Source organism: Dendrobates tinctorius, unplaced genomic scaffold (assembly GCF_039654945.1).
Source record: "Dendrobates tinctorius isolate UK_male_01 unplaced genomic scaffold, ASM3965494v1 ptg000119l, whole genome shotgun sequence".
Classification (NCBI taxonomy): Eukaryota; Metazoa; Chordata; class Amphibia; order Anura; family Dendrobatidae; genus Dendrobates; species Dendrobates tinctorius.
This window is the reverse complement of record NW_027361787.1, coordinates 2676870-2702413: the sequence shown is the minus strand read 5'-3', so window position 1 is coordinate 2702413 and position 25544 is coordinate 2676870. Positions and strand designations below refer to the sequence as shown.

General features: G+C 46.1%; 2 protein-coding genes and 1 pseudogene across 2 annotated transcripts in view; 2 read left to right on the top strand and 1 right to left on the bottom strand.

The window, feature by feature from the left end:
• The window catches only part of LOC141101553 (oocyte zinc finger protein XlCOF29-like), a 221784-nt gene that overhangs the window by 67072 nt on the left and 129168 nt on the right, over positions 1-25544 (bottom strand). The gene's annotated exons all lie outside the window — the stretch shown is intronic.
• LOC141101514 (uncharacterized) overlaps positions 1-25544 on the top strand; it is a 50207-nt pseudogene that overhangs the window by 17372 nt on the left and 7291 nt on the right.
• On the top strand, positions 13966-24300 carry LOC141101526 (gastrula zinc finger protein XlCGF66.1-like). Its single transcript, XM_073590651.1, has 5 exons — positions 13966-13974; positions 23414-23563; positions 23693-23872; positions 23955-24078; positions 24158-24300. Exons 1-5 carry the CDS (start codon positions 13966-13968, stop codon positions 24298-24300), a joined length of 606 nt encoding a protein of 201 aa, XP_073446752.1.

Sequence of the window (25544 nt, the reverse complement as noted above, 5' to 3'; positions counted from 1 at the left end):
GGAGAACCCCTGTAATGCTCCTAACATAAATAAAAACAAGAGAATTAGTCAGTATCACAGATAACACTTACATCCAGGTACCTTACAGATGACATTGTTTCTGGAGTCGGTCTCCTTTTCTTCTTCTTGTCCAGACCCCATGATGAGTTTCTCATCCACAGCCGTCTCTGCAGACTTCCATCTTCTCCGGTCTTCTGCTGCAAATCTCCACACGATGCCCTTAAAGATAGAAGTGTCATTATAGTGCTCCTAAATAAAAATATCTGCAATATACTGTCACCTCACTATTCCCCTCCCTCCTCATACTGTCTCCTCTAACATCCCCCCTGTTCACCATACTGTCTCCTCCTATATTTACTATACTGTCTGCTCACACATACCCCCGACTCCCCATACAAGATTCAAGATTCAAAGAAGCTTTATTGGCAGGACTAAATACACATTAGTTTTGCCAAAGCAAGTGTACAGAAGGGACTGTAGGGATGTTGGGTAGGGGCTGTAGGAAAGGTGGATGGTACTGTGTCTGCACACATCCCATCACCCTCACTCCCCATACTGTGTCCACATACATTAACTCGTTTGCTCCCTGTCTATACTGTCTGCACCCATCCCCCATACTGTTTCCTCATACACACTCTTCATTTTGTGTCCTCAAATCCCCCCCCCACACACATTAAATCCCCCCATCCCCAATCCCTCACACACATTAAATAACCCCCATCCCCATTCCAAATCCCCCCACCCACATTAAATCCCCCATCCCCACTCCAAATCCCTCACACACATTAAATAACCCCCATCCCCACTCCAAATCCCTCACACACATTAAATAACCCCCCATCCCCACTCCAAATCCCTCACACATTAAATAACCCCCCATCCCCACTCCAAATCCCTCACACACATTAAATAACCCCCCCATCCCCACTCCAAATCCCTCACACATTAAATAATGCCCCATCCCCACTCCAAATCCCTCACACACATTAAATAACCCCCCATCCCCACTACAAATACCCCCACACATTAAATAACCCCCATCCCCACTCCAAATCCCCCCACACATTAAATATCCCCCACACCCACTCAATAACCCCACATCCCTACTCCCAAAGCCCCCAACACATTATGTACCCCCACTCTAAATCCCCCCACACATTAACCCCATCCCCACTCATTAACCCCCCACACACACTAACCCCATCCAAACTCATTAGCCCCCCACACATTAACCCCCATCCCCACTCATTAACCCCCCACACATTAACCCCCATCCCCACTCATTAACCCTCCCACACATTAAGCCCCACCCCTACTCTTTAAACCCCCCACATTAACCCCCATCCCCACTCATTAACCCTCCACTCAATAACACCCATCCCCACTCATTAACCCCCCACTCAATAACCCCCATCCCCACTTATTATCCCCACACACATTAACCCCCATCCCCACTCATTAACCCCCCACTCAATAACCCCATCCACACTTATTAACCCCACACACATTAACCCCCATCCCCACTCATTAACCCCCACTCAATAACCCCCATCCCCACTCATTAACCCCCCACTCAATAACCCCCCATCCCCACTCATTAAACCCCCCCACACACTAACCCCCATCCCCACTCATTAACCCCCCTCTCAATAACCCCCATCCCCACTCATTAACCCCCCACACATTAACCCCATCCACACTCATTAACCCCCACACATTATCCCCGATCCCCACTCATTAACCCCCACACACATTAACCCCCCACATTAACCCCCATCCCCACTCATTAACCCCCCACACACATTAACCCCCATCCCCACTCATTAATCCCCCACACACATTAATCCCCACTCATTAACCCCCCCACACATTAACCCCCTTCCCCACATTAACACCCCCCATCTCCCATCTTTGGTGGTTTTTCAGCTCCACATTGGAGCACAGTTACTTACCACCAGCGTTCACTCTGGGTGTCGGGGACTGACGTCAGCAGCGTGATCACATGACCTGATCATGCTGCTGACGTCGCTCTGACCCGGCGGTCAGAGCTTCAATTGTACTGGGGTCTGTATATAATTGTTCCCTGGGAGCCGACACGGCACCTTCTCTGCGCTGGCTGTCAGCTTGACAGCTGACACAGAGAACCGCTGACTCTCAGGCTGGGGAGCGGCAGAACGCAGCTGCCAGGGAGGACACTGCGGACCGCTGCATTAGGCGGCCCGACTGCGCCCCCCTGCTGGCTGCGCCAGGGGCAACAGCCCCAGCTGCCCCCCCTAGATACGCCGCTGGCAATGGAACAATATATTAAGGAAGCAGAAAGACAGCGATCAGATAGCAGCACATAGAAAAACAAGCGCTGATCCCACAAATAACGAGAAGGAACAACTAAGATCTTCTCTGAGATTTCAGATAGAGAAGGGATGATTGTATAAGAAATATCAGAGAAACTCTTCCCTGAATTTCCACACAAGCCGCATTGGTGTTATATTCCTAAAGTCCACAAAGACGCAGCGCCCCCACCAGGCCGCCCGATAGTGTGCGGGGTCGGATCAGTAACAGAATCTTTATCTACATTTATAGACCGGTGTGTGAGACCATTACTGAGAATAGCACCTGCTCACATCAAGGACACCGGAGATTTATAGAGAACTGTGTCCGGTATAGATTGGCAGGAGGGTTATAAATTGGCTTTGATCGACGTCGGGAGCTTGTACGCACGAATTCCACAAATCACAGGACTGGAAGCAATAAAAAATCTATGGAAAAAACTGCTGAAACAGATGACTATATTGGATTCATCCTGGAAAGCCTGAATGTTATATTGTCCCATAAGGCCTTCTCTTCTGGGGGCAGCTGGTCCACCCCGATGACGGGGACAGCGATGGGGGCGCCAGATGCTGCAGTTTCACTAATTTGTTCTTGCCAGACTGTGAAAATAAATATATTTATAGTGTAAAACCCCACCTGACACCTCCGTGCGGACCACCGGTATGTGGATGATGTGTTTCTGGTGTGGGCTGATACAGAAAGGGGTTAATGATTTCATTACATATCTGATCGAGGAGAATAAGGTTAATATGAGATTTATTCACAATTTGGACAGAATAACTTAGATTTCTCAGATGTGAATAATAAAATAGAGGATGGTAGAATAATAACCAGCACCTATCAAAACCTGCAGCCACCAATATGTCCCTCCATTCTAATAATGCGCACCTGGAACATACTAACAGAGGCCGACCATACAGCCGGTATCTGAGGCTGAGAACAATGAATAGTAGAGAAGGTTTCCTACAACAAGCGAATAACCTGACAGACGACTTATTACACAGAGGTTATCCGCCAACATTATTACACTGTGCTAGAGCGATGGAGGAACCCATGTGGGTCTAGTTACAAGATCCAGGAGGAAGAGCAGAAAAAGGACGAGATAATAAAAGGTTTATTGTTACTTTTACACCTAATCCCAATATGAATGTAATAAAATCAGCGATAAACAGGAATTGGCATTTGTGAGGAGATAAAGATTTAGCCGTAGCAGCAAAGAACAACCCTCGATTTCTTCTAGAAGAAGCGGTGACTTAGATGACTTATCGCTACAGGAAAGATTCCAGGAGAAGAACAATAAAGTCACCTGGTTACATGGAAGACGCCCAAGAGGCCATTTCCATTGTGGGGATTGCTCCTTCTGTCATCTCCATCTTACAGGAGAAATCTGAGGATCGGGGCGATGACGGTAGATAAACCAATCACGGGCCGCACAGAGCAAGCGCTTTATGTCATATACTGCCCAGGACAATTATTATATTGCCCAGACTATTAGACCGCGGCACATCAGGCTCAGAGAACATTTCCATTCAGTTACACAGGAGAAGGATCTGTGACATTAATGATATAAGAGAGGTCCATAATGCGGACCCCAATGTGCTGAGATCTGCAGGAATTGAGCCCGCTGATTATCCTGTACAAGGCGGTGACCAGAATAGATTACTACTAACAAGAGAAGCAGCATGGATTGTGGATTGCGATGCACAAGTTCCCATTGGCCTCAGTGATACATTGAATATGTCTGTGTGGCTATGATCTATGTTATATTTTAATTTTTTATATTAATCATTTCACTGTACTCACTATAAATGTTTTGCACTTCTCAGTTAACCATTCCCTAACCCTTGTTAAAAGGAAGTGGGGTAACCCCCTGACAAGCATGGACCGGTAGAAGTGCTAAGCAAGTGCGAAACGGCCGTAGTCCGTCAGGCTCTCTCATCTGTATAGCTCCCTGCTACCTGCACGCCGCACTCTAATATGGTCTGATGTCACGTTTCACCATGGAATAAAATTGTAAGAAGGATCTGGGTGACAATTCCTTCAATTCTTTATGATTACTCTTATACGTATACACAATGGTGATGAATGGAAGGCCGCATTCAATACACCGGAGGGGCATACTGAAAATTTGGTGATGCCATTCAGATTAAACAATGCTCCGGTAGTCTTTAAAAATGTCATTTTTTTTCTCACCGATGGGTAGATTTGTGGTAGATTACCTGATGATATATTGAGTTACTCACATCCTCTGCAGGAGCATCATGAGCATGTCAGACAGCTGGAGTGGGAAAAACATTACCCAGCAATCCCTTTTTGACATTTTGAAGACCTCCATCATTGAAAAATGTCCTAGCACCAAGAAACATAAAAGAGAAGGAAGATTTGCTAAAAATCGCCTGTCTCCCGAATAAACTCCTTACATGCAATCTGAAAACTTGCCTCTGTTGTGACTCGATCTGCCATGGTCTCTCTGAATTCACCCTTATTTCTACTGGTGAAATTTTCCTGACCAATAGTCCCATGTCATGTTCCACCAGTTATGTTACGTGATTATATGCTCATACCAGAAATTATATGTGGGAAGGACGACCCAACCCCTCCACAAAAGGCTGAACTCACACCGTTCCAATACTCCATAGGGTTTTCTCCAACATGGGCTTTCACGTCACTGCACCATCAAACACAAGAAAGATTCCACACAACTGAGAATATTCCCCACAGAGGAGATTCCCCCACAGGGTCAGAATCGCATTGGACAACTACATCGGGAAGAAATCTTCTGGATTTATAAACTAAACCCCCTTACTCCAAATGGCCTCAGTGAGATTACAGATGTTACAGAGGCTCCTGCTGCACCAGCCTGGGATAAGTCAGGTCATCGCCGGATCACCGCACACCTCCTGTGACCCGGCTCCACCAGCGCTGCCGATCCCCCCCCGGGTTTACTGAATTCAGACTGTGGGACAGACCCCCATTTGACACATTAACTTTTGCCCTATTTTCCTTCTGAAAATTTGGGGTGCGTTTTATAGTCTAGTGCGGCTTATAGTCCAAACCAATGAAGGGACTGCTGGGACCGTAACGGGGTCCATCTGAACCCCCAATGCAGAAGCCAAATGTCTTGAGAACTGGACCTGCTGTACCACAAATTGTCATTTCTCCAGGTTACCAAATAAATAGTTGTCACGAAGAACCTGGAGAACCTGTCTGACATGCTCAGCATGCTCCTCCAGAGGACGGGAGTAACTCACTATATCATCCAGGAAAATTACCACAAATCTACCAATCAGTGAGAAAAAATATAATTAATGACATTTTCACAGACTGCCGGAGCATTGGTTACCCTGAATGGCAGCATCAGATTTTATATCTGCCCCTCAGGTGTATTGAATGCGGTCTTCCATTCGTCCCCCTGACGTACACTTATAAGGTTATATTCCCCTCTCACGGTGAGTTTGTAAAACCATTTAGCTCCAGATAATTGGATAAACAGGTCAGGTATAAGGGGTAAAGGATAGGGAAGGTGACCCGTGACTCACAGGCACAACCCTCCATCCTTCTACCAAACCCCCCACGGTGACTGGAGAGGAGCATGGCCGTATATAGCCTCAGCCGGACTCTGGAAGGGAGGAAATAAACAAGATTTGGGCATTTTAGCTCCTGGTGTGGAGTCGATAGCACAATCATATGCCGCCATATAGTAGACGGCTGGTAACTGGGGAGAATTCCCTCCTGTGTGGGGTCTATTTCCCTCCAGAGAAATCACACGTTACATTCCACACATAACACTGTGTAGAAAAGGCGGCGCGGGGTAATTGTGCCAGTAGTGAGGGGCAAATAATGACGGGAATGTCACTGACTGAGGAGAAGCCTCCATGGAGCCTCTTCACTCCGGAGATCATGTGACCCCTGACTCCTCCCCTCCTGTGACCTCATCAAAGGTCCTGTGCACAGAGCAGCCATATATGTGGAGTGCGGCTCTGCAGGTTAGTGATGGGCAGTCCGGCTCTTCTGGCTCCTTTCCCCACTTTTCTCCCTCCTGTCCCTTCACTATAAAGCCTGGACCTCATTATACAGCTGTACAGGGGTCTAGTGAAGGCTTTTTAGCCCTTTCCTCAGACTGTAGCTCCTGGGCACAGGCCCTCACTCCTGTCCCTTCACTATAAAGCCTGGGCCTCATTATACAGCTGTACAGGGGTCTAGTGAAGGCTTTTTAGCCCTTTCCTCAGACTGTAGCTCCTGGGAACAGGCCCTCACTCCTGTCCCTTCACTATAAAGCCCGGGCCTCATTATACAGCTGTGCAGGGGTCTAGTGAAGCCTTTTTAGCCCTTTCCTCAGACTGTAGCTCCTGGGCACAGGCCCTCACTCCTGTCCCTTCACTATAAAGCCTGGGCCTCATTATACAGCTGTACAGGGGTGTAGTGAAGGCTTTTTAACCCTTTCCTCAGACTGTAGCTCCTGGGAACAGGCCCTCACTCCTCTCCCTTCACTATAAAGCCTGGGCCTCATTATACAGCTGTACAGGGGTCTAGTGAAGGCTTTTTAGCCCTTTCCTCAGTCTGTAGCTCCTGGGCACAGGCCCTCACTCCTGTCCCTTCACTATAAAGCCTGGGCCTCATTATACAGCTGTATAGGGGTGTAGTGAAGGCTTTTTAACCCTTTCCTCAGACTGTAGCTCCTGGGAACAGGCCCTCACTCCTGTCCCTTCACTATAAAGCCTGGGCCTCATTATACAGCTGTACAGGGGTCTAATGAAGGCTTTTTAGCCCTTTCCTCAGTCTGTAGCTCCTGGGAACAGGCCCTCACACCTGTCCCTTCACTATAAAGCCTGGGCCTCATTATACAGCTGTACAGGGGTCTAGTGAAGGCTTTTTAGTCCTTTCCTCAGACTGTAGCTCCTGGGAACAGACCCTCACTCCTGTCCTTTCACTATAAAGCCTGGGCCTCATTATACAACTGTACAGGGGTCTAGTGAAGGCTTTTTAGCCCTTTCCTCAGACTGTAGCTCCTGGGAACAGGCCCTCACTCCTGTCCCTTCACTATAAAGCCTGGGCCTCATTATACAGCTGTACAGGGGTCTAGTGAAGGCTTTTTAGCCCTTTCCTCAGACTGTAGCTCCTGGGAACAGGCCCTCACTCCTGTCCCTTCACTATAAAGCCTGGGCCCCATTATACAGCTGTACAGGGGTCTAGTGAAGGCTTTTTAGCCCTTTCCTCAGACTGTAGCTCCTGGGAACAGGCCCTCACTCCTGTCCCTTCACTTTAAAGCCTGGGCCTCATTATACAGCTGTACAGGGGTCTAGTGTAGGCTTTTTAGCTCTCTCCTCAGTCTGTAGCTCCTGGTCACCATGTGATCTCACCATAACCCTAACAAGCTAATTAAGGTGTGAAATCTTGGTCAAAATTATCTCAGTACACAAATCTCCAAGGGTGCCCAAAGTTTTGCATCGCCCCTTTTTCCTTTTTGCAATTATGAAATTGTAAAAAAATCTATATATATATCTATTTTTATTATTATTTTTGCCTAAAATACAAAGGCCATGTGTCATCTTAGAGGTTCGGCCTTTTAGAGATCATTTCATCTTCATCTTACTACTGATCACAATAACGGTCATTTTGACCCAGGGCGCCCAAACTTTTACATGCCGCTGTCAATGCTTCATCCCGCTGGTGCTCAATATTTAATAGGGTCTCGCTATTAAACTTAATGAAAAGTTCGGTGAATGTCTTTGAGCTGTTATTACTAGAGATGAGCGAATATCGTCGGAGAAGTTGTTATTGGCTAATATCACTTACCGAATAGCTGCATCGGGACCCCGGATCCCTGGAGCGCTCCCGATAATCAGCTGCATGTGTCGCCCTCCATGCAGGTGCTGTGACTATCACACAGCGCGACACACGCAGCTGATTATCGGGAGCGCTCCAGCACACTGAGTCCTGCACACTCTGAGGCCCCTGATCATGTGACCCCTGACTCCTCCCCTCCTGTGACCTCATCACAGGTCCTGTGCACAGAGCAGTCATATATGTGGCAGACACTCCTGGATCTTCTGCTTTCTGGGCCGGTTCCTCCTGTGAGTCCTATTAACCCTTTTGCTCCCTGTTTTCTCCTTTCTGACAGGACAATATCTGAATTCGGATAGTGTGACAGGAATTTTAGCAATGTGGAAGGAAAAAATGACAATTTTACTTTATTTCCTCACAAAAATGTGACTTTACCCCAAAATTGGCAGCGTAACAAATCCTTATTTCCCCACTGTAGTTTGTAGACTCCATATACAGATCCCTTAAGTGTGAAAAGAGCTGAATTCCCCACTTAAGTTATTGCATTTTGGAAATTGCCCCCACTGGGAATTTATCTCCAGGTAAAGGCACAATTGTGTCTGTCAGGGGAGTTTGTCTTCCAATTAGAAATCGTCCAGACCTGAATAAGTAAGATGCTTCTTTATTGGACATGCCGGCACGGAGAGAGAGGATGACAGCCACACTAGGTGTGGGCCGTCCTCTGTCTAACTCAATACATATTCTTAAGAGTTTAAATAACAAAGCTGAAAGGGTGTTGGAACACATTGCGTTTGCAGAATAGTAAATACAATTTGCTTAGCATTGGGTTATCCTTATCTCTGTTACCACAGAAGCAAAGGTATGACTGTTACTTTTTGTACGTTAGATAAGTTTTGCAACCTAAGCATTACACCCATGTATTACATCAGCTGAAAAGAGTGACTAGGGATAATAATGGCAGAATCATGTACGGTATATACTGTGTATATACACACACATACACATATGTATATAGATACACACATATATATATATATATACACATGCACATAAAAGAAAGAACTTTATTACAATTATTATAACATTCCCTCATCTTGTAATAAAATCATCTATCTGTACACATTGGGGACAGATTTCTTTTTGTCAGATTTCACAGAAGATATTCATATAATCTAGAGGGAGAGTAATATGTTCAGTATATTTATCATTAAGTCCAAAAATTTTCATTCTTTCCTTGGATTCCAAGGTCTCCATTCCTTGATGCATAGTTTTTGTTATGGCAGAGTCAGTCAGTCTTTGAACAAGTCCTCTAATGCATAGAATAGCGCAGCATCCACAAACAATCACCACTCCGGCCACGATGGTAAGAGATGTCAACGCAGAAGTGAATAATCCGGACCATTTCCCAAACCATCCTTCAGTCCAGGAATATGTCGTCATATCCAGAGTTCTCTGCTAATTCATTAGACAGGGCAGTCAGTCCATCAAGAGCTTTGGAGATACTCCCATCAGGATCTGTATTAGGGATAAAGGGTGCAACAAAATCCTCCAAACATTTTATATTCACCTCCCTTTTCTGCTACTAACTTGTCTAATGCCATCTTATTCTACCAAGCCATGAGAGAAGTTGGTCCTAATTGCTCAGCTGTCCCTTTAACTACATCTCGGGTATAATTAACAAATCTCTGCTGGTTATAGTATAAGTAGTTTATCCAATCTACATTCATTTTTATAATCACCCACCAAATTATGGATTCCCACCCGGCTGCTACCTGGTTCCTACCCTTGTACTCGGTGGTCACTCCCCTGGGAACTCCAATGTCATCTCTGTAGATACTAGAATGGAAGGATCCTTGCGGAGTTTCACGCTTCTGTCTCTTCCACTACGTACCTTTGGCCATATCTCTGTTGACAACAGGTGGAACGGCATGATTGGCTGGACCACCGCACAGTCCCTTCGGGAACCATGTGGTAGTCAGGCTCTTATGCTTTTATCACCGCATAACCACCATACATCCGCTCTCAGGGTAGTGTGGTCTGACCATATGGCTGAGTACTTGGCCCTGTGGGAGACAATGATCCATTCTCTACAAGAGTCGCCTTGGAGCTCTCCGAAGTCGTGCCCATGCCCTGGAAGACTAAAACAAGTATAGTTACCAGGATTAGCAATCACCTGTGGTGGGATATCCGGTTTCTCAAGTGGAGGATATAAAAATGTTAACATTTTACATTTTCCTTCCCTTTCTGAGCAGACATAAGTTTTACTATATAGCTTAATTTTTTTAAGCTTTCTGCAATGTAGTTAAGCCATTCTAGCCATTCATTCTCCTCCTCACAGCCTCTCTCTAGAGCTAGTTTATCTTCATAAGTTAGGTTAGACAATCTAACTATGAACCCTATGGACTCTGTTATGGTTCTCTCTGGCATACCTTCCTTGGGTCTATGTATGCTATTATTCTGAACTTCTATGTAGAAATATCATATTGGCTCTAATCCTGACATATCAGCTCTTCTAACCTTTGATCCCTCATCTTAGGGTTTTTTTTAAAAAATTCTCAGTAGCTGATTACAATTATTCTTATTTGTGTAAGGGGATCTCCTTTTTCCTACTGGGGAATCAGGCTTTAAATCTATGTAGCCATAAGGCTTATACCTATAGTCTCGGGCTACAATTGTCCATGCTGCTTTACTCCAGTCACACACATTCATCCCCTCTGCTATTACAGCTCATAACACAAACATACTTATCAGACTCTGCTAGTTTCACAGCTTGTTCCCTGTCTCTGCATCATTTATACAACAGACAGAAATCCACTAACATGGCGGCCTCCTGCCCAATTTCAAAAGTAAGATTGAAAGTCTTAAATCTGAAACCATTCTACCACCCTGGACTTTCCTCTCCTGCTGGGTCTATTACCCTCTACTCTCCCATCACTATGGTCACGATGAATATACATGTGACTAACCCTGATGTACACATCCTAGATCTGACCGTCTTGTCCGGGTAGGGGGATGAATGGGAGACTTCACCAGTTTGAGACAAGCTTTCCCTTGTGGAAAACCTCCCTTTGTAGCTGGACTTTGACAAGCAAGTCAGATCCTACTCTGTCCCTACCTGTCTGACAAGTTTACAGTATGAGAGATGGATCCAAGAATCTTGACCGCAGTAGGAGAAGTCCACAGGACTTGGTAAGGACCTTCCCACTTAGGATGGTGCTGGTGTTTCTTCTTTATCACCTTCACAAGGACCCAGTCTGCAGGTTTCACAATCTCAGGTTTTGTTAGTGGGTTTCCTGGAACAAAACTACGAGTAGAAACTTCTTTGTGAGTTAATATCTTAGCCATATATTCTGCTAATGTACAATCAACTTCCGCATCTATTCTTTTAAAGGATTTTAGCTGAGGTAACAGAAAAGATCTCCCGTATATGATTTCAAAGGCTGTCAGCACTACCGATGTCCGTGTGACATACATATTTAGTACAACCAATAGGCGACAGTGCAACCAATTTTTCCTGTTTCCTGCATGGTCTTTGTCAACCTATTTTTCAAGCTCCCACTGTGTCTCTCAACCAGTCTGGCTGACTGAGGATGACAGGCACAGTGGTTTCCTAACTCAATTGACAAAGTTTTTAGGTAATAATAATATTACTTAGTTTACTATATATTTTCTGGAACCCCAAATCTGGGTATGATTTCCTTTAGAAGGACCTTTGGTACCATTAATGCATCAGGGTGGACAGCTTCAATCCACCTGCTGAAAGCATCCATAATAACAAGGCCGGACCTTTTCCCTCACACTTGTTCAATAAAATCCATACAAATGTGTTGGAATAAGTATTCAGGGTGAGGACATTGTCCTCTCTCTGGTCTCAGGTTCCTTTAGGAATTATTTTTGCACAAGTAATGCAGATTAAACAAAAAATGTAATAGTTAGTAAATCATAAATACGTAAGATATGACCTCTACCATCTCTCCTGTTGAGACATAGCTTATGCCATGGCTCAATACTGTGACATATCTTAGGAGGTCACTGGGCAGTTCATACATATAAGCCATCTTTAAAAATAACCCCTTTGGTTACCAATTTTTTTTTTTTTCTTTTAATGCCAATAGCATGTCATCCACATATAAGAGCATCTGGCTCCTTCTGGTGACTCACATTGAGCTAGGTTAGCCGATTTTACCTGGTAAACAATAGTAGGTGATTCACAGTACCCTTGTGGGATTCTGGTGAATGTATACCTGCTCCCCTTATATGTGAGTACAAACCAAACCTGGCGATCTGGATGTACCAGGATGCTGAAGACATTACTGACATCACTGTAAAGACCTTATGTTCCGGCCTCCAGACATTCAGCAGAGTATGGGGGTCTGGCACTGTGGGGGCTCTTGTTATCACAGCCTCGCCTACAGATGGGGGCGCCCTCCCTACTGGAAACAAGGTTGTGTTAAAAGGTGAGCTGGCACAGGGTATAATCACCCCTTTTATCGATCCCACATCTGCAGGTCATGAGGACCACAAAGATTCTGGGTATGTGGCCAGTTCTTCCTCTAATTCTAGGAAAGGATCAGCATTTCTCACTCGTTCCCCTGCCTCGCTGCAGGTGGACACTGGGTTTAGAAATGGTGTTCCACTTTAGTACTTGTGACCGTGCCTGCAGTCTGACATTGTAAAATGAGCCATCACCCAAATCCTCCCATTGTTACTTTCCTTACACTCCAACAAAATCACCAAGGAATTCCATGATCCACCTTCACATCTGGAGAGGGAAACATGTGGCACGGGGCCTCTAAAAAGCAAAAACAACAATTTAATTTGTTCTGACAGTTTACACCTGACGGCACAGTTCCCTTTATAATCCCAGTATATTGTGTGCAAAGAACAATCTAGAGCATGAAAATTCTCATATTTTACATCAGGACCCCTGAAATACCTGTAGTACATGGTGCAGTGTAGTCCTTCAGGTGTGTGAACATCTACATTTGTGTACCTTTATCTATTGCTTCCTTGATGAAGGACTCCGTAATAGAGGATGGTCCTGCAGTTATTAGATCTAGACTGTAATAATATCTGGATTCTCCATACCCCTGGAGCACCATTGTCTCAGCCATGGATTTCACCTATAGTCCTGCAGCAGTAGGAATTATTCCCAGGCTCAGGGCTGCATCATATCCCTCCCACACAGCTGATAATATAAGTTGTGTAATTGCACTTTTACCTGTGCCGAGAGACCGGTGTCTCCACAGGCGTAGACAATGGCTCTCTGTGTCTTACCACTTGCTCCTTTTACCACTATGCAGGCAGCAGACAGTCCAATAGTCGGTATCTCTTCTGGATGTACTAAGGTTCTAGTGGCTCCTGAATCAACAAGAAAAGTGACCTCATGGCTTCCCACAAGGACGGTTACTTCTGGAAATACAGTGTTTTTTTTATACATTTCTACTTCATCCAAGTTAAATATTACTTCAGGAATCTTACTTTTTTCCTCTGGCAAAAAGGGATCTGATATTTGTGATGTGATGTTGTTTTTATCAGTTGCCTTTAGTCATTGGTTTTGTATATTTGGGGCGTATTGTCTATCTGGGCATTGTCGGATAAAGTGTCCAGTCTTCCCACAATGCCAACAAGATAGTCTATCTCCTGCTCTCTTACCTCTCCCCCTTCCTCTTCCTCTACCCCTGTCTCCTTGTCCTTTATTTGGATCTTTTTGGGCAACGAAGATCTCACACCTATCATCAACTAAAAATACTTGACCTTTTTTAACTTTTATTTTTTTTGTCCTTAAAGTACTGGTCTGCATGTCTGGCATAATCTAAAACTTCAGTCAGTCGGGCTGTCCTGTGTGTAACCATGTGTTTGGTAATATACCCACTTATTTGGGACTGACAACCCTTTAAGAAGGCGGTTTTTAATTGCTGTTCATAGGGGGTATCGTTCATCATGTTAACAGGTGGGACAATGCCACTATGGATGTCAAATACCTCTTTAATTCTGTGATAATATCTATCGACATCCTCGTCATCCTGCTGTATAGTCCTATTAATTTCTGTCCAATTTCCTGTACCTGTGTACCATGTCCTTACTCTATCCATTAAGTTCCCCATGTTCACAGCTTATCTTACAATCTCAAAAACTGTTAGTTTAGATTTTATAGTACCTTCTACTGGTTACTCAAGATGAAAGGGACATCTGAATGTTCTATTTTCAAAGACACACAATTTTACCCTCTATATGGTGCAAAAGTTAGGCTTATCAATCTATAAGCAAAAAGGACACATTGCACATCTGATCTGAAGACTGTTCTCTCTGGGTACCTGATGAAAAAGGACCATATCCAGTCTCATTCCAGGGATACTCTCTTGGTACAATCTTAATAACTTTCCAGCTTTCAGATGAAATGGAAAATAACAATTCTGCCTTACAATGAGGACAAGATCTTAAAATATATCTGTGGGTCTACGTCCTGTAAGGATGTTACGTAAAATTCTTATACACAAGAAAAAGACAAACAACAAGATAAGGACTATACACAATATAAACCCTGGAGCACAATGGATTTCTACCAACTTTTAAGAAGTTTGACAAAGATCAGTGAAATTAATATGTCAACAAGAAGGTAAAAAACCAACAACAACAATTCAATTACTGCTCCTAATATCCAGGATCTAAATAATCCTCACTGATTACACTTAGGGATGGGCGAGTCTACTCGCTAGGACTCGTTACTCGGTGAATAGTAAGGGACTCGCTGGACTCGTTACTCGGCGAGTCTCCCAGTGATTAATCGCACAGTAACGAGTCCAATGCAAGTCAATGGCAATCCTAGTTTTGTCAGTTTTTTTTTCTCACTCGCTAGACTCGCTATATCACATCGCTGTCAACAGCGAGTCTGAGCGAGTCTACGATTCCGAGTCCTGTATACTGGATTTGGGACTCGCTTATACAGAATCTGTTATGTTCCTACAAGTTTCCAAGACAGCCTATGTCAACACACAGCGATTGTGAGCGAGTCTGAGCGAGTCTACGAATCCCGAGTCCTGTATACTGGATTCGGGACTCGCAAATATAGAATCTGTTATGTTCCTACAAAGCTTCCGAGACAGCCTAGCGTGTTAGGTCAGAAAACTTTTTTAGATGGACAAGCATGTTAGCCAATCATATTCAGTAATGTTGGTTGTGGCAGGACTATGATTGGCTTCTGTCCATCGTGATGCCTATGTCATGTATGAGAGGCGAGGCTGTATATAAGCCTTTTCCACCGCCATTTCCTCTACATTCCTGAGAGATCTGAGATAGAGCAGGGTGAGGTAGATGCTTGAGCAGATCATACAGGAAAGATGTATATCTTTGTTGAATTTGACAACAGGATCTATCTACAGGAGACTGGCACAGCTATGGGAAGTAAAATGGCTCCACAGTATGCAAATCTTTTCATGGCCAAGCTTGAAAGCGATTTTTTGTCCTCATGCCCCATCAGGCCCCTGGCCTACTACCGCTTCATTGATGATATTTTAATCATCTGGACGGAGTCTGAGCAACAGCTAAAGACGTTCCACGAACAGTTTAATCAATTTCATCCCACCATCAATTTAACACTCAACTACTCCAGTACCGAGATTAATTTTTTGGACACCATCATTAAGCTAAAAAACAATGAAATAGAGACATCCCTGTATCAGAAGCCAATCGACCGTCCAACATACCTTAAATGGGACAGTTTCCATCCAAAACACATAAAGAACTCTATTATCTATAGCCAAGCCATCAGATACAATCGTATATGTTCCAACCCCATGGATAGAGACAAACACCTTGGTCGCCTCAAAAAAACCTTTTTGAATCAGGGTTACCATCCAAGAACAATTGAAAACCAAATTACAAGAGCCACCAGATTGTCAAGGAATCACCTGCTACATTACAAAGCTAAAGAAGAAAATAACCGAGTGCCTCTAGTAGTCACCTACAACCCAAATCTGGAGGTGCTAAGGGGAGCTGCACGGAAATTACAACCTTTACTACAAAAAGATGCCCGATTAAAATCAATTTTTCCAGACCCCCCACTGCTGTGTTTTAGGCAGCCCCCAAATTTAAGAAGCATCATTGTCAGAAGCTCCCTGTCCTCTCCAACAGCTGCAGGAACCTTTCCTTGCAACCAGAAAAAATGTAAAACCTGTCCATTTATAATGACCACGGACAAGATAAAGATCCCCAACTCACATCAGGACTACAAGATCCCAGGTACTTTCACCTGCATTACATCTAATGTGGTGTACTTAATTATTTGTACTAAATGTCCAACTGGGGGTCTGTATGTGGGGGAGACAGGGCAAAAGCTTAGAACAAGGATGAATGCTCATCGTCACACAATAAGAGAAAAAAGAATGGATCTACCTGTGGCAAAACATTTCTGTATCCCTGATCACAGCAGCATGGATATGAAATTACTGGTATTGAAAGGTAACTTCACATCTCAGATAGAGAGACGAGTTTGGGAGTACAAATTTATGACGAACTTTGACACTCTCAGTGCTGGAATGAATGTGTCGCATGGATTTATGTCTTTTTACATCAATTAAGGAATTTCCTTTTAAAACCTTGCAGGGCAACACAGAACTAGACCCCAATCAGAGGACCATAAAACATCCAGACTCCTTATCTATGAACTGGTCCAATGTTTATATTTATGTTTCTCCCTCTCCCATATTGATAGTTCTGCTTCACGTCACTTGTCTTATCTATTGCATTTTTTCTAGGCTGTATTGTGCATAAATATGTGACTTCAGATTTTGTATTAGTCTAGCCTGATGAAGAGACCTGAGTAGTCTCGAAAGCTTGCAATGTATTACCATCTTTTCAGTTAGCCATTAAAAGGTATCAACTACTGAGGACTCTCAATCCTGAATATTTTTCTGAGCAGATCATAGGGATTGTCAGTTAGTGTAGGGAAACTTCAAGATTCCTTATATTAAACCCAAACAGCTCTTCTGAGAGCTACCAGGAGGACAGAGGAGTACTGTGTAGACTGTAGGCAGGCAGGGAGGATCAAACCTTACAGTGCAGTGCACAGTGCAGGGACTAGTGTGCAGCTTCACTGCTAGGTGTCAGCACACACACTTACCCCGCCAGCAAGTGACGCCTACAGCACCACCTAACTCCATCTCGGTGACTGTGCATTTGTCAACAATGTCACAAAAACCACAATTTCCCAAAAAAGAGGTTGCAAAGGGACGAGGTCGTGGCCGTAGCAGTGCAGGGAACATCACTTGAGCGATCTCCCTCCAGGCTGTAGTCCGCTGGATGTTATGCCCATAGGCAGGGTCAGTGGGGAGCCAAAGCAGGGGCCGAGCCTCCACCAAATCAATCAACTGCAGCGTGTTGACAGTGACACGGGCCATGATTGCTCTGTATTGCTCTGTGTGTGTGTGCGTATGTCAACTCGACTCGGATTATTTCCTGTTTGCTCAAAGCATGGTGTGTGCTAGAGAAAATCGCTTCCCTCGCCTCATCGGCGCTAAATAAGACAAACAAATGCGAGTTTGGACTCGGACACAGCAGCAACAAACTGTTGCGAGTGGGGTTTACAAATCGCCAATGCAAGCGCTTTCCGAGACACATCTGCGATTTGTAAATCGCACATTACTCGCTAAGACTCGCTTCCCCATTCATTAACATTGGACTCGCTAGACTCGCAACGAGTAGCGAGTCCCGGGCTCGGACTCGCTAGAGTCAAGTGATTCCGAGTAATTTAGGACTCGCCCATCACTAATTACACTATGTCCCAGATATTTACCTGCTTGTATCTCTATATCTTGCCATCTCCGTCCAATGAAGGCCTGTAAGGGGCGAGTATGACAACACAGTGTGACAAACGTGAACGGTCCCCAAGGAATGGGGTCACAATGATAAATGTGGTCACTGATCTGAACGAGATAAATATGCTCACAGGGACTTCTGACCAGTGTAACAGTACAAACACACAACATACAACAGCTTCCACAGTTAGAGAATGGACAGACACACGTACACAGAGACATAAGACAGGAGAGTAAAGTTCCCTCGTACTCCTATTCCTGAAGTGCTGAGATAAAGTCTAATGACACCGCCGCTTTATATACAGAGACGTTCCCGTCCTTAATATCAGGTATTCAGACAGGGCCGGACTGGGACTAAAATTCAGCCCTGGCATTTGAAGTTACACAGGGCCACTAGTCACATGGTGACTATATAATATCTTTGTACACTTGCAGTTTACAAGAAGTGAGAGGAGATTAACACGACTATATAAAATGTAGTCATAGCTGTGCCCAGTATTTCAGCTCAGTCCTATTTATTGCTTTTAGGTACAGTACTCCTCCCAAATCTCTGTCCCCTTTTGTATGCACGGTGGCAGAATTCCTGGCAGAACTGCTCTCTATTGGGCAACAAGACCCCCTGGTCATAGCCGCCCCTATCATACCTCCCAACTTTTGAAGAAGGGAAAGATGGACAAAGACTGCGGCGCGCGTACACCTCATACACACGCGGCTCCGCTCCGTACACCTCGAACACACGGCTCCGCTCCGTACACCTCGTACACACGGCTCCGCTCCGTACACCTCGTACACACACTGCTCCGCTCCGTACACCTCGTACACCCACGGCTCCGCTCCGTACACCTCGTACACCCACGGCTCCGCTCCGTACACCTCGTACACACGGCTCCGCTCCGTACACCTCGTACACACGGCTCCGCTCCGTACACCTCGTACACACGGCTCCGCTCCGTACACCTCATACACGTGCGGCTCCGCTCCGTACACCTCGTACACCCACGGCTCCGCTCCGTACACCTCGTACACACACGGCTCACCCACGGCTCCGCTCCGTACACCTCGTACACACGGCTCCGCTCCGTACACCTCGTACACACACTGCTCTGCTCCGTACACCTCGTACACCCACGGCTCCGCTCCGTACACCTCGTACACCCACGGCTCCGCTCCGTACACCTCGTACACCCACGGCTCCGCTCCGTACACCTCGTACACCCACGACTCCGCTCCGTACACCTCGTACACACGGCTCCGCTCCGTACACCTCATACACGTGCGGCTCCGCTCCGTACACCTCGTACACCCATGGCTCCGCTCCGTACACCTCGTACACCCACGGCTCACCCACGGCTCCGCTCCGTACACCTCGTACACACGGCTCCGCTCCGTACACCTCGTACACACACGGCTCCGCTCCGTACACCTCGTACACACACAGCTCTGCTACATCCACACTGTAAATCCTGACCCCACACATACTTACCTCAACCAGCACCATGACGACAGCAAAGCAGAGTCTTGCAGACGGTAGAGGCAAGGCTGAGCGCACAGGACCTGTGATAAGGTCACAGGAGGGGCGGAGTCAGGGGTGACATGATCGGGGGTCTGGACAAAGGCTCCTGATCATGTGACCCCCTGACTCCTCCCCTCCTGTGACCTCATCACAGGTCCTGCGAACAGAGCGAGCAGGCAAGCGAGTGCGACGCTGTGAGTGGCTGCGGGGGGGAGGGGGTCTCATGCTATGGCGAGGATGGGGTGCGTGGGGGAGGCGTGGCGGCTTATCTCCCTGCAGTGCGGGAGGAACTTGGAAACTATCACCGCCGTGCCCGCAGAGGGCCGGCGGCAGGAGCAACAGTGGCCGCAGCAGCTGGCAAGCGGCCAGATGATCGGGCGCTGCCGCCCGCGGCCCAAGTGATAGCAGCCCAGCGGGAAAATGCCCGGTTGGTTATATTGCCAATCCGGGCCTGTATTCAGAGCACCACAGGCGCAGACTCTCCTCAGTGAAATGAGGAGGGTTCAGTCACCCTGTGTTATTAAAAGAAAAACATATAACAAAACAACATAGAATATTCTCTATGGGGATCAGGTGACATGTACCTAGGTGATTTATACCACTATAGTAACCTATGATTTGTCTCCAGTCCACAGATGACTGTTGACCACGCCTACTGGACTCCCTAATACATTCAGGATTTTATATTGCAATCCTCATACATTCACTCAAGATAACATTCAAGGAGTCTCATGTGTAACATAAAACATATAGTTATGGCGTTTTAGTTCTATGTAGTTTCAAAAGACAGACAAAACAGCACACCTAACAGAAAACAACATTCAACAAAGTACAGAAGACAAAACAGAAAACCAGCAAAAATTCATCTTATACCGTATTCCTTAACCCCTTAGTAGCCCTTTTTAAAAACAGCACCCCCTGACATATTGAAAACTTCTGTCAGATAGTTTATTAACCCTTCAGGTGATTTACAGGAATTAATGCAAAGTGGTATAGCAGGATACAGCAAGTTGTCAGCTATAGTAGACAGCCGACAGCTGCTGGATCGTCACCTGTGTGGGGATGATATTCTCTTATATCTCAGGTCAGAAAAAAGATATACTGGCTGTCATTAAGGGGTTAATCTAACGAGAATCTCCCTCGCTTCTCCCATCTAGATCGATTTAACGTGCACACGGAGTTTTTTATTCCACAGTAGCCTTCTCACACTGGCTTAGTACACATTCAAAAAATAAAAAAGAAAATAAATAGAGATTATTGTTATTTAGCGGAATATCTTAAAAAAACAAACAAACCCCAAATCTATGGAGCTCCAATTGCGTGTAAACTTCCAATTTACAGGAGCCTCTCACAAACCCAATTGGAAAAGTCTACCAGTTCCCTATTCAATTCCTAAAATAACATTCATAATATAATGAAAATTATGAAATGTTCTTACCTGTATTCAGATACAGACGATTCCCAGAGATCCTTAGACTATACGAAATCTGTCACTTTCCCTCAAACCGGTATAACTGATTAATGCCCCTGGTGACGCCTAATGTCAAGGCGGAGGACTTACTTAAGGAGTCCCAGACTCCCCCGTGCACGGTTTACAGTACTCACCGGTGAGGGAAAGGTGTTGGATTCCCGGCCAACGCACCAAAATGTCAGTGGAGTTTCAGTCTTCCAATTAGAAATCGTCCAGACCTGAATAAGTAAGATGCTTCTTTATTGGACATGCCGGCAAGGAGAGAGAATGACGACCACACAAGATGTGAGGAGTCCTCTGTCTAACTTCAATACATATTCTTAAGAGTTTAAATAGCAAAACCCAAAGGGTGTTGAAACATTGCGTTTGCAAAAAAGAGTACATACAATATGCTGAGCTTGTTAGAAATCCTTATCTACAGTTACCAGAGAAGTCATGTTACATGACTTCTCTGGTAACTGTAGATAAGGATTTCTAACAAGGAAACCTGCTAACGTTCACAAAAAGTAACAACCAAAAGTAACACCCATGTATTACATCAGCTGAAAAGAGTTTCAAAGTCTTAAGCAAAAATAAATGGCATATATGCAGTCATGTGCATAGATACATATATACATACATACACACCCATACATACATACACGCATGGGTATATATATATACACACATAAGAAAGAACTTTATTACAATTATTATAACAGGCGGATTCGCTCCATTCACCTCGTTTACACTCGGCTCGGCTCCGTACACCTCGTGCACACACGGCTTCGCTCCGTACACCCTGTACACACACGGCTCAGCTCCATACACCTCGTACACACACGGCTCCGCTCCGTACACCTCGTACACACAGGGCTCCGCTCCGTACACCTCATACACACACGGCTCCGCTCCGTACACCTCGTACACAGGCGGCTCCGCTCCGTACACCTTGTACACACACGGCTCTGCTCCGTACACCTCGTACACACACGCTCCACTCTGTACACCTCGTACACACACGGCTCCGCTCCGTACACCTTGTACACACACGGCTCCGCTCCGTACACCTCGTACACACACGGCTCCGCTTCGTACACCTCGTACACACACGGCTCCGCTCCGTACACCTCGTACACACACGGCTCCGCTCCGTACACCTCGTACACACACGGCTCCGCTCCGTACTCCTCGTACACACGCGGCTCCGCTCCGTACACTTCGTACACACACGGCTCCGCTCCGTACACCTCGTACACATGTGGCTCCGCACACCTCGTACACACACGGCTCCGCTCCGTACTCCTCGTACACACGCGGCTCCGCTCCGTACACTTCGTACACACACGGCTCCGCTCCGTACACCTCGTACACATGTGGCTCCGCACACCTCGTACACACACGGCTCCGCTCCGTACACCTCGTACACACACGGCTCCGCTCCGTACACCTCGTACACACACGGCTCCGCTCCGTACACCTCGTACACACACGGCTCCGCTCCGTACACCTCGTACACACACGGCTCCGCTCCGTACACCTCGTACACACACGGCTCTGCTACATCCACCCTGTAAAACCCTCCTGACCTCACACATAAACTTCCACTCATCCAGCACCATGACAACCAGCACACAGAGGCCCCTGATCATGGGACCCCTGACTCCTCCCCTCCTGTGACCTCATCACAGGTCCTGTGCACACAGAGCAGCTGTAGAAATCTCCGGCCTCGGGGTCTCACCAGACTTCGCTCTTTTCTTGCAGGGGCCGCAGTGGATTTCATCCTGGATCCATAGAGCTGAATAGAGGAGCGATGTTCCTTCACTCTGATGGGAATTGATGGTGACGTTTGTCCAACGTCCACGTTACCGAGTAAATCCCCCCAGGACTGCAGCCGGTAAAGACCCCGATATCCACAGGTGCCCCCTCTAATTGGGGGAAAGGGATAGAAAAGCCTCTTATCCCGAGGGGAAACCCTGTACATGGAGACATCGGCCTCAGATCTCTCCTGTCCTGTTCTTCCAGAAAAGCCTCAAACTTCTGTGTGTGACTCAGAGCTGAGATCTAACGTGAGAGAAGATTCCAGTGCGGGGAAGACGGGAAACCTTCATATAGACGGCCGGTGGGGATGGAGGCAGTGACCGACTCTGGCCAAATCTGTCTCTAGAGCCGCAGTAGAAGATGAAGATGTCATCCTCACCATGAAGGAGTTATTTCTCATGTCGCGTGTAATGAATATCTCCTGCAGTTTTGCTAATGCCGATTCCAGTGTCGGTAATGAGACGAGAATTAGCGTTATGGAAGATGAATCTATGAGGAACGTGTTCAGCTGCCGACTCCGAGGAGGAAACTGCTTGTTGTCTGGGGCCTAAATATATAGGTTTTATTAGTAGATGTCAGGGAAGAAAACTAAACCCTGTAAGATAATAAATCTCCTCATATGTTTCCCTTATTATCTCCAGTAATTGTATTATTACACAGGATTCTTATGATGTTACATCGCATCATCTTCTTCTCATTCAGGTCTCTACAATATCGGATCCTCTCAGTGAAGATCTTCTACAGAAGAGAATTTTCCTGATTTACCCATCAAGGATGGATATGGACAGACACAAGATGGCGGAGAGGATGTTACACCTCACCCTAGAGATCCTCTTCCGTCTCACTGGAGAGGTGAGAGATTCTGATGACGTCACATTACATCATTCTTATCTATGGGAATAACAGATGGACAGAACTGGAGAGGTGAGGACTCTGGAAATGTCTGTAGTGAGATTTATTAATGTGTCTCTCCATAACCAGGATTACACAGTGGTGAAGAAGACCTCTAGTGATCGCTGTCAGGACCCTGTGTCTGAGGGATGGGGAAGACCCCTGAGCCCAATCACGGGGCCTCCACCTCACCCCCTGATCCATGAGGGCATCAATGACCAGAAGATCCTAGAACTCATCTACAAGATGATTGAGCTGCTGACTGGAGAGGTGACACTGCTGGGAATGCTGGGACATTATACAGTAACACTATGAAGGGATCGGGGGATGACGGTATCATTGTATGTGTCAGGTTCCTATACGGTGTCAGGATGTCGCTGTCTATTTCTCCATGGAGGAGTGGGAGTATTTAGAAGGACACAGAGATCTGTACAAGGACGTCATAATGGAGGTTCCCCAGCCCCTCACATCACCAGGTAATAGGACTAAATACACACAGCCTATAATTATCTGTATGTAGAGAATGAATTCAGTCCCTGTATGTGTTTCCTCCAGATCTATCCAGTAAGAGGACAACACCAGAGAGATGTCCCCGTCCTCTTCTTCCACAGGACTGTAACCAAGAAGATCCCAGTGCTCCTCAGGATCATCAGGTAGATGGAGAGAAGGTGTCAGGAGATCTCCCCTATGATGTGTAGACGGCTGTGAAGGTCTTGTGCTCAGTCTTGTTTTATCCACCAGTATTATATGTTTTATACTTGTGTAATGAGAACGGTGGAGATGGCAGGATTAGAGCTGATCATAGATGGGACTTCTCCATCTGTCTGTGACTTCTACAATATTTGTTTCAGGGTGAAGATCTGACCAATATTAATACTGCAGAGACATATGTGAGAGATGATGAGCGGTGTAAAGAGGAGATTCCCACATATGACTACCCAGGTGAGTAGTAACCACTGAATGCAGAGAAGTCACAGATTCCTCTCAGTCACCGGCTGTGGCTGCTTTATCGGTGGTGTAGTCCGGCCATATTACCATGATCACCCTTTTGCCTCTAGACCACAACATTCTCCTCCATCCAAAACTGTTCAAATGACTTTGGGCAGTGAAAGCCCTTTTCTGTAGAACTTACAACCTGGAGGATCCACCTACCCCCTGGGATTAGTGTGAGGGTGATGCCTTAAAGCGAGATCTATATGATTGCTTGTACCTGACCCAATATAGGCTGAGTGCGCGCTTAAAGAGTCACACTGAACACAGAGTTAGATGTCTACTCCTTTCTCAGTATAGGCTTGCACACAACTGAAGTTTATTCTCAAGACAAAGAGACAGGAAATGGGTGTCACACCATCTTCTGAGTAGCCAGTGTCAGTCTATGATAGGTCCATTTCAGCTTCACTTCCATATATGGTATCCAGTATCTCAGCTTCTGCATTCCAAGGATTCCTTCCAAGGTGTTGCCTGAAGACACAGACGCCATTTTGGTATAGAACTGACTTAGGCTAGTTTCACACTAGCGTTTCACTGACCTGCGTTGGTCTGCGCACGGCCGCCGCTAAGCTCCAACCCAGGCCGCGCCTCCTCCCGGCTGCTCCGCCTATGGGCGCAAGACGCTGCATGTGACCTTCGTACCCTATCTTTAGCATTGGGTACGCAGGCCATGCGCAGGTATGCGTTTGCTGGCGCATGCGTCCTTTTGAGGGTGCGCCGAGCACACCAAAATGCAACACGATCCAGGATAGGGCCAAGTCTGTGATGCCAAGAGATGAGAGAATCTGTAGCAGGAGGGAATAGTCCATGGTGTTGAAGGCAGAAGACAGGTCCAGGAGAAGAAGGACAAAGTAGTGTCGCTTGCTCTTGGTGGTTAGTAGGTCGTTAGTCACTTTACTTAGGGCAGTTTCAGTTGAGTGATGCGGTCGGAAGCCAGATTGTAACCGGTCAA